Genomic DNA, 10,267 nt, shown 5'->3' with positions numbered 1-10,267 from the left:
CCCACCTGGGTAGGGTTGGACAGTGAAATCAATCAATGCTCTCGGTGCCAACTCCTTTACCACACCATTCATCCTTTAAACCAGTACCAGCAATTCAATGCACATTTCTATTTCACTTCGGGTCATGGATTTCCTGTTCAGTGCTGCACATTTGCTTCCAGTCTGACTGTGAGGAACTCCTGCCTGATGTAATGGTGCATATAAATCATTGCATGTAAAGCATCCCTATGCAAAGTGGGGGAGCCATCTTCACCAGTACCTGAGCATTTGGTGTAGACACAGCCCCTCTTGTCTTCTCAGACTGACTACATGTGAAGGCAATGATGAAACATCTCCTGGCCTTGCTGGTAATGCTGGGGTCTTTTCAGCATGCCTTACCTGAATCATATTCTTGCTCAGCCTCTGAGTTTAAACTAGATGGAGAATACATACTGGGAGGCCTTTTCGACATTCATCATCGCAACAGCTCAGTTGTTTACAACCGACCGGTGATTGTGGATTGCTCTCGGTGAGTGCTGTAGCACACCATTCAACATACCTTTCAACCATCAGGGAAATCGTATCTCTGGTCCTGGAGAGCCACTGGGCGTGCAGTTTTTCTTCCAGCCCAATATTAACACAACCAATTTAATTAAGCAATGTTCGTACTGAAGACCAAGTTGATTGTCAACTTGTTCTAGTTTTGGGTTGAAATAAAGCCTGCATACCCAGTACCTCTCCAGAAACTGAGTTGGAGACACCTGTGTTCAATCACAACACTTCCATGTAAGTAACGTGAAATGTTATAGTACTGTAAATGTATTATACCAAATATTTAACCTCACTTAAAGGAGCAATCTGCAGTTTAAACAATAACAAAGCGGGCACCCCACCTCTGTTTTGGTAAATAGCTGAGGGATGGGTCTGGAGAAATGTAACCACTCAAATGTACAGTATATACTATGGAGGCGTGGACTGACCCTCCATGAGATCAAAATTATAGTTTCAAACGTTTTTTGAGACTATACAGTGTTTATCTACAATTACATTGTTTATTAACTTTGGGGTAAAAAAATGTGTATGTTGGGTTCTGATGGGGTACGACGTAGTGATGAGCATTCCAAGTCTTTTCAGTAAACCGGCACATTTGGATTCGTTCAGCTAAGAGAGACATTAATTTGGCTCCCAAACAGCTCTTTGCTCATTAGCGCTTAAAAATGTACCTAAAACAATGTAAAAATTGCTAACCTCTTATATAAAGCCTACAAACCTGCCTGCAGGGTTGGGTAGGTTACTTTCTTTAAATGTAATCTGTTACCGTTACTAGTTACCTGTACAAAATTGTAATCAGTAATGTAACTTTCCTTTACTTTTTGGATTACTTTCCCCTTGAGGCATTAGAAGACAAAAAGGATCCAGCAAACGCATTTGATGTGTCATAATAGTGGTCTCCGACTTGTGGTCAGACTCGCTCAGGTGGAACAAAGTTAAACTTGCATATTTTTAAAATTCTGAATGGAATATCATTGAGGAAACAGAAAGGTGTCCATGTATTTTTTCCCACAAACATCCTTTCTGAATTGAAAAGTAATCCAAGAAGTAATCCTAGTTGTTCAAGGTATCCGTAATCTGATTACAATATTTTTGCTGGTGACGTAACTGGTTTGTTTTTTTGTAATCAGATTACATGCAATTGATTACATGTAATCAGTTACTCCTAACCCCTCTTTGGCTGCCATTATGTGAGATCGTGAAATGAGTTTTCTTTTACCTGAACAAATTATTGTGGCCTGCAACAAAAAAAAGATTTAAAAAATGAACGCACTGCAAAAATGTGTGGTGGACCAGAAAATGTCTCTCCCCTCACTATCTAATGTTCCTGCAGTGAGGAATTACAATCTTCAGAGAATGTTTTTATAACTTATCTACAGATAATCGTTATCTGGAGATCAGAAAGCGGTAGTAGAATGCAAATCAGGGAAACAAATTAACGGCTTTTTTTACAGATGTGATTCAGTTCCCGACGTTCACCCAAAAGAGCCATTCAAAAAGATCAGTTAGTTTGTGACAACCCATCACTATACGATTGTTGAGCTAAGCTCATGAAGTCATTTATAAGAATATAAGAATGAATGTGTATATATCATTAATTTAAAAGTAAAACTTTGGATGCACCAATCGCAGATTGACACTTTAAAGGGAATGTTGAGTTTTTTACAACTTCATGTTAGATGGTTAAACACCTTGAAAGTAGTCTATTGGTCAGGATAAACTGTAATCCATGGTATGGTTTTCTTTAAACAGCTACTACAAACGTCAGCTAACTTTAACTACTGCCAGCTAAAAATCAATGACTGGGGCATGTGGCAAGTGACTGGGGCATGTGGCAAGTGACTGGGGCATGTGGCACATGATAAAAGAAGGGCCAAATCACATTTTAAAGTAATCTTAAACCAAATACTTGAGTTGATTACATTCTTGCCCTATGTGCCTCATGCCCCAATCACTCCCACTGTTTTTAACTGTTGGCTAAAGTTAGCTAAAGTTTGTAATGGCTGTTGTGATGCAAAACTCGTCATACCGGCTGTATTTATACCTTCTTGAAAAGCAATAGCTCAGATACACATGAAAACATGCAATGACCCTGGGAATTGATAGAACATCACTCAGACATGCACAAAACAATATATAACGTTAAAAATGGGTGAATCTTTCCTTTAAATTGTAAAATACTAAACTTCCCCTTTAACAAAGTTGACAAATTAGGTGAAACAAACCGCAGTATGTGAAGTGATTAAACACTTCAAATTGTATATGCCAGTAGTCACACCAGGAAAAATCGACTAATTTGCTGTGTGTACACACTGTTCCTCTTTCCACAGACAGTCGTTTACCTTGTCAAGTTATCGGATGTTTCAGGTGATGAGGTTCGCTGTACAAGAGATCAATAACTCCAGCCTCATCCTGCCCAATGTATCGCTCGGTTATGAGATATTCGACCACTGCTCAGACAAATTCAACTTTCAGGCAATCTTAAATATGATCTCCAGAAATGGATCAATTCAAGTTCTGAGGTGCGTCAACGAGTATCTGTCCAAAGTCATAGCTGTGGCCGGTCCATTTAGAAGCATGGAGTCTATGACTGTTGCTCCCATGTTTGCGATGAATCTAATTCCCATGGTAATACATACTTACTTTAGGTCATTTTGATCACTTAAAAAAAAAAAGTGTATTAAGGATGGCGTACACCCAGAGAGCTACTGGGTGTGCAGGTATTTATTCCAGCCCTTCTCTAACATCAGGAGCTTGATTAACTGAATCAGGCGTGTTAAGGGCATGGCTGGAATAAAATTCTGCACTCCTAGTAGCTCTCTACGAGGAGGGTTGGGTAGGTCACCACCCTATTGGGTTATTCTTGTCTATGTATGTCTAAAATGGACATCTTTTTCTTCACAGGTAAATTATGGGTCCTCCAGTTCTGTTTTAAGCGACAAGTGGAAATATCCTTCATTCCTGCGAACCACAGCTAGTAACAAAGACTTAATACATCTGATCATTCTGATTATACAGCACTTTAATTGGAACTGGGTTGCATTTGTCAGCAGCGGCGATGAGAACAGCCAAAATGGCCTCCAGCTGTTCAAAAGCCAGCTGAAAGACACGAAGATCTGCTTGGCTTATGCAAAAGAGCTCAACGAAATGTCTGATCACTATGAAATACTTCAACAGTTAGAGGGTCTTAGCATAGAGGTCATTATAGTTTTTGCCGGGCAGAGCAGCGCTGTTACGTTCATTAAATCAGCAATCAAGCACAACATACACAACAAAGTGTGGATTGCAGGCGACAGTTGGTCCTTGAACAAGAACCTCCCCAGATTGAGTGGAATCAAGGCGATTGGCACCATCATTGGAATAACAGAGACAGTGATGCCATTACCTGGGTTTAAGGATTTTGTCTATTTGTCCCAAACACAAAGGAATAATAGGCCTTCAACCTGTGAACAAACACCATCCAGACAAACATGCAATCAAGCTTGTGACCTCTGTAGTGATGTGAGCCCAGAAGAGATCATCGGTGAAAACCCATCATATTCTTTCGCAACTTACTCTGCCATTTATGCTATGGCCCACGCGTTACATAATTTGTTACTATGTGACATTAAGGGATGCAGTGACAATGTAACTGTGTATCCATTTATGGTAAGCATTTGAAACTTTGCATATACACTACATGGCCAAAGGTATGTGGACACCTGCTAAGTCGAACATTCCAAAATCATTGGCATTAATATGGAGTTGGTCCCCTCTTTGCTGCTATAACAACCTCCAGTCTTCTGGGAAGGCTTTCCACTAGATGTTGGAACATTGCTGCGGCCACTTCCTTACATTCAGCCACAAGGGCATTAGTGATGTTGGGCACTGGTGTTGGGTGATTATGCCTGGCTCGCAGTCGGCGCTCCAATTCATCCCAAAGGTGTTTGATGAGGTCAGGGCTCTGTGCAGGCCAGTCAAGTCCCTCCACACGATCTCGTTACAAACCATTTCTGTATGGACCTCGCTTTTTGCACAGGGGAATTATGCTGAAACAGGAAAGGGCCTTCCCCAAACTGTTGCCACAACGTTGGAAGTACAAATTGTCTAGAATGTCATTGTTTGCTGTAGAGTTAAGATTTCCTTTCATTGGTTCTAAAGGGCCTAGCCCGAACCATAAAAAACAGACCCAGACCATTATTCCTCCTCCACCAAACTTTGCAGTTGGCACGATACATTAGGGCAGATAGCGTTCTCCTTGCATCCACCAAACCCAGATTTGTCCGTCGGACTGACAGATTTTGAAGTGTGATTCATTACTCCAGAGAACACATTCCACTGCTCCAGAGTCCAGTGACGGTGAGCTTTAAACCACTCCAGCCGATGCTTGGCATTGCGTTTGGTGAGCTCCCGAAGGACAGTTCTAATGCTGACATTACTTCCAGAGGCAGTTTGGGACTCGGTAGTAAGTGTTGCAACCGAGGACAGACGAGCTATGCGCTTCAGCACTCGGTGGTCCCGTTCTGTGAGCTTGTGTGGCCTACCACTTCGCGGCTGAGCTGTTGTTGCTCCTAGACGTTTCTGCATCACAATAATAGCACTTTACAGTTGACTGGGGCAGGTCTATCAGTGCAGAAAGTGTTACGAACTGACTTGTTGGAAAGGAGGCATCTTGTGATGGTGCCACGTTGTAAGTCACTGAGCTCTTCAGTACGGGCCATTCTACTGCCAATGTTTGTCTATGGCGATTGCATGGCTGTGTGCTCGATTTTATACATGGGGAGTGGCTGAAATATCTGAATCCACTCATTTGAAAGGGTGTCCACATACTTTTGTTTGAAGAGAAATGGCGTTACAATATTGAAGAATACATCAATTGAAAGGATGCATCTAGGCTACACTTGTGATAAATGAGGTGATGGGGAGGCTGGAGTGTGTCTTTAAAGGTAGATTCAGCAATACGACATCATCAAACACAGTAGGGCAATTTCCCGCTTACAGACAACAGCATCAATAGAAGCAACATTTGAACCTGCCAGGACAGCAATTACCTGTTTGCTCTAATTTGTGGCCTCACTTCGGGCATGCCCATATTTCCACATTTGGAAAAGCCAATTGTGCCAGATTTTGCTGACGTCAGTAATCAAAATTCGTACCCCAACGTGTCTGATGTTGTCATTGCTAAGTCTACCTTTAAATGTCCACACAAAGGTGTGAACCTTTGAAAGTGTGAATCAATAGTGAATCATCCCTATAACATTGTTATAGTGTTTACACACCACAAATGCTCTTGCAACACTACATTCTTGTCTGATTTCAGCTTCTCCGAGAATTAAAGAGGTCCAATTTCACAATATTGAACCGGCATATTGAGTTTGACAGCAATGGAGACCCGACATCTACTTCTTATGCTATTGTTTTCTGGAACCAGAGTGGCCAGGCCGAGAAAGTTGGCTCTTATGAAACTGATCCAACACTTGACGTTCCCTTCTCTATCAACAACACTCAAATTCACTGGTATGCTGACCAAGTAAGTCATTTCTTCTGGTTTTAATAAATCATAAATCATTAATGAATCATATTTTTCTATTTTACATGTATGACAAAGTCCATTTAATCGCAACCTTTGGTCTTCCTCAAGGTGCCCGTCGCACGCTGTTCCCCTGAATGTTCAGAAGGATTTGCAAAGAAGATAGATGGACTCCATCAATGTTGTTTCCAGTGTAACGTCTGCCCTGGTATGACTTATGTCAACTACACAGGTAAGAGGTCCAGGGATAAAGAGAGAAATCCTATTCGATTATGGTGTCCATTGACACTCGTGGGGGTTAAAGTAAGAAGAAAAGGAATGTGACATTATTTATGTAGATTTTTGTTTCAGCTTGTTTTTGGTGTTTTGCTTCCTACTAGAAAACACACTTCACACCTGGTCCAAATGTTACCATAGACCTACTAATTCTGTCCTCATGAGCTCTTCCACTGGAGATGATATAATGCATGCATGGTGCCTGGCTCATCATTGACTATCGTCTTCTTGCCAAACAGACGACCCATACAGCTGCATCGACTGTAGGAAGACAGAGTGGTCCAAACCAGGAAGCACCTTTTGCACACAGCGTTCAGTGGAGTATATACTTTTCACAGACCCTATCGCCATCACACTCATGTTTTCCACAGGCGTCCTGTTAGCGCTAACACTAGCCATTGTCATTCTTTTTGCACTGAACTATGACAAGCCGGTTGTTAAGTCTGCCGGTGGGCCAATGTGTTTCCTTCTTCTGGGCTGCTTGAGTGCAAGCAGTATCAGTGTGTTCTTTTTCTTTGGGAAACCAACAGTGACCAATTGTGTGTTGAGGTATTTTCTATTTTTGTTGTTCTACACTGTCTGTTTAGGCTGTTTCGCTGTGCGCTCCTTTCAAATAGTGTGCATTTTCAAAATGGCCACCAAGTTCCCTAAGATTCACAGCTGGTGGGTGAAGCACAATGGACAGTGGTGGCTCATAGCCATAGTCTTTGTTCTTCAGCTGTTGTTGCTTACAACAGTGTTCACTGCCAGCCCTCCCACACCAGTCAGTGACATGACATCATACAGAGATCAAATAATACTGAAGTGTGCCATGAGAAGAACAGTGATCATGTTCTTGTTATTGACTATAGTCTTGGCAAGTCTTTGCTTTATTTTCTCATACATGGGGAAAGACCTGCCCAAAAACTACAATGAGTCCAAAGCAAACACCTTGTACCTGCTTTTCCTTATACTTACATGGATCACTTTCTGTACAGCAAGCATATTATACCATGGTAAATATTTACAGTTATTCAATGCAATGTCAGTGCTTTCCAGTTCATACAGCATCCTCTTCTGCTACTTTCTCCCGAAGTGCTACATCATTATCTTTCAGCCGCAGAAAAATACACAACAGCATTTCCAAGGGATCATCCAACGTTATACTCAAAACATCAGTAGTAAGTAGTTGAAAATAGTTCATTTCAACTGTTTTACTGAATCAAGGAAATTATTTTCTTGATAGAATTGTTTACTAGTATTGATTAATCTTACCCCTTGACTTTTTCAACATTTTGTTGTCTTACAGCCTGAATCTATAAAGGTTTAAATTGAGATTTTGGGTCGCTGGCCTACACACAATACCCCATAATGTCAAATTGGAATTATGTTTGTAAAAATGTTTACTAATTAATAAAAAAATGAAACGCTGAAATGTCTTGAATCAATAAGTATTCAAGCCCTTTGTTATGACAAGTCTAAATAATTTCAGGAGTAAAAAGTTGTTTAACTTGTCACGTAATAAGTTGCATGGAATTTAACATGATTTTTGCATGACTACTTCATCTCTGTACACTTTGGATGGTACATCAATCATGGAGGCTGCTGAGGGGAGGACAGCTCATAATAGCTGGAACGGAGTAAATGGAATGGCATTTAACACATGGAAACCATGTGATTGATGTATTTGATAACATTCCACCTATTAAGGTGCCACGAACCTCCTGTGGTATCAATACATTCAGTCACTACAAAGATACAGGCGTCCTTCCTAACTCAGTTGCCGGAGAGGAAGGAAACTGCTGAGGGATTTCACCGTGAAGCCAGTGGTGACTATAAAATAGTTACAGGGTTTAATGGCTGTGATAGGAGAAAACTGAGGATGGATCAACAACATTGTAGTTTCTCCACAATACTAACCTAATTGACAAAGTGAAAGAAAGAAGCCGGTACACAATACAAAATATTCCAAAACATGCATCCTGTTTGCAACAAGGCACTAAAGTAAAACTGCAAAAAATGTGGCAAAGAAATTAACTTTATGTCCTGAATGTAATTTTTTTATTTCACCTTTATTTAACCAGGTAGGCTAGTTGAGAACAAGTTCTCATTTGCAACTGCGACCTGGCCAAGATAAAGCATAGCAGTGTGAGCAGACAACAAAGAGTTACACATGGAGTAAACAATTAACAAGTCAATAACACAGTAGAAAACAAAGGGGGAGTCTATATACAATGTGTGCAAAAGGCATGAGGAGGTAGGCAAATAATTACAATTTTGCAGATTAACACTGGAGTGAAGAATGATCAGATGGTCATGTACAGGTAGAGATATTGGTGTGCAAGAGAGCAGAAAAGTAAATAAATAAAAACAGTATGGGGATGAGGTAGGTGAAAAAGGGTGGGCTATTTACCAATAGACTATGTACAGCTGCAGCGATCGGTTAGCTGCTCAGATAGCTGATGTTTGAAGTTGGTGAGGGAGATAAAAGTCTCCAACTTCAGCGATTTTTGCAATTCGTTCCAGTCACAGGCAGCAGAGTACTGGGAACGAAAGGCGGCCAAATGAGGTGTTGGCTTTAGGGATGATCAGTGAGATACACCTGCTGGAGCACGTGCTACGGATGGGTGTTGCCATCGTGACCAGTGAGCTGAGATAAGGCGGAGCTTTACCTAGCATGGACTTGTAGATGACCTGGAGCCAGTGGGTCTGGCGACGAATATGTAGCGAGGGCCAGCCGACTAGAGCATACAAGTCGCAGTGGTGGGTGGTATAAGGTGCTTTAGTGACAAAACGGATGGCACTGTGATAGACTGCATCCAGTTTGCTGAGTAGAGTGTTGGAAGCCATTTTGTAGATGACATCGCCGAAGTCGAGGATCGGTAGGATAGTCAGTTTTACTAGGGTAAGCTTGGCGGCGTGAGTGAAGGAGGCTTTGTTGCGGAATAGAAAGCCGACTCTTGATTTGATTTTCGATTGGAGATGTTTGATATGAGTCTGGAAGGAGAGTTTGCAGTCTAGCCAGACACCTAGGTACTTATAGACGTCCACATATTCTAGGTCGGAACCATCCAGGGTGGTGATGCTAGTCGGGCATGCGGGTGCAGGCAGCGACCGGTTGAAAAGCATGCATTTGGTTTTACTAGCGTTTAAGAGCAGTTGGAGGCCACGGAAGGAGTGTTGTATGGCATTGAAGCTTGTTTGGAGGTTAGATAGCACAGTGTCCAAAGACGGGCCGAAAGTATATAGAATGGTGTCGTCTGCGTAGAGGTGGATCAGGGAATCGCCCGCAGCAAGAGCAACATCATTGATATACACAGAGAAAAGAGTCGGCCCGAGAATTGAACCCTGTGGCACCCCCATAGAGACTGCCAGAGGACCGGACAGCATGCCCTCCGATTTGACACACTGAACTCTGTCTGCAAAGTAATTGGTGAACCAGGCAAGGCAGTCATCCGAAAAAACGAGGCTCCTGAGTCTGCCGATAAGAATATGGTGATTGACAGAGTCGAAAGCCTTGGCAAGGTCGATGAAGACGGCTGCACAGTACTGTCTTTTATCGATGGCGGTTATGATATCGTTTAGTACCTTGAGTGTGGCTGAGGTGCACCCATGACCGGCTCGGAAACCAGATTGCACAGCGGAGAAGGTACGGTGGGATTCAAGATGGTCAGTGACCTGTTTGTTGACTTGGCTTTCGAAGACCTTAGATAGGCAGGGCAGGATGGATATAGGTCTGTAACAGTTTGGGTCCAGGGTGTCTCCCCCTTTGAAGAGGGGGATGACTGCGGCAGCTTTCCAATCCTTGGGGATCTCAGACGATATGAAAGAGAGGTTGAACAGGCTGGTAATAGGGGTTGCGACAATGGTGGCAGATAGTTTCAGAAATAGAGGGTCCAGATTGTCAAGCCCAGCTGATTTGTACGGGTCCAGGTTTTGCAGCTCTTTCAGAACATCTGCTATCTGGATTTG

General features: G+C 42.2%; 1 protein-coding gene across 1 annotated transcript; it reads left to right on the top strand.

The window, feature by feature from the left end:
* Positions 1–368: 368 nt before the first annotated feature.
* Positions 369–7,484, top strand: LOC109906986 (taste receptor type 1 member 1-like). The gene is made up of 6 exons (XM_020504795.2): positions 369–508; positions 2,862–3,159; positions 3,436–4,179; positions 5,831–6,040; positions 6,152–6,272; positions 6,556–7,484. The coding sequence occupies exons 2-6, from the start codon at positions 2,890–2,892 to the stop codon at positions 7,482–7,484; spliced, it is 2,274 nt and encodes a 757-aa protein (XP_020360384.2). The 5' UTR covers positions 369–508; positions 2,862–2,889.
* The last annotated feature ends 2,783 nt before the right edge of the window (positions 7,485–10,267 follow it).

Source organism: Oncorhynchus kisutch, linkage group LG17, assembly GCF_002021735.2.
Source record: "Oncorhynchus kisutch isolate 150728-3 linkage group LG17, Okis_V2, whole genome shotgun sequence".
NCBI classification, from domain to species: domain Eukaryota; kingdom Metazoa; phylum Chordata; class Actinopteri; order Salmoniformes; family Salmonidae; genus Oncorhynchus; species Oncorhynchus kisutch.
Note: the sequence above shows the minus strand (reverse complement) of the source record. Positions and strands in the feature narration are given on the sequence as shown.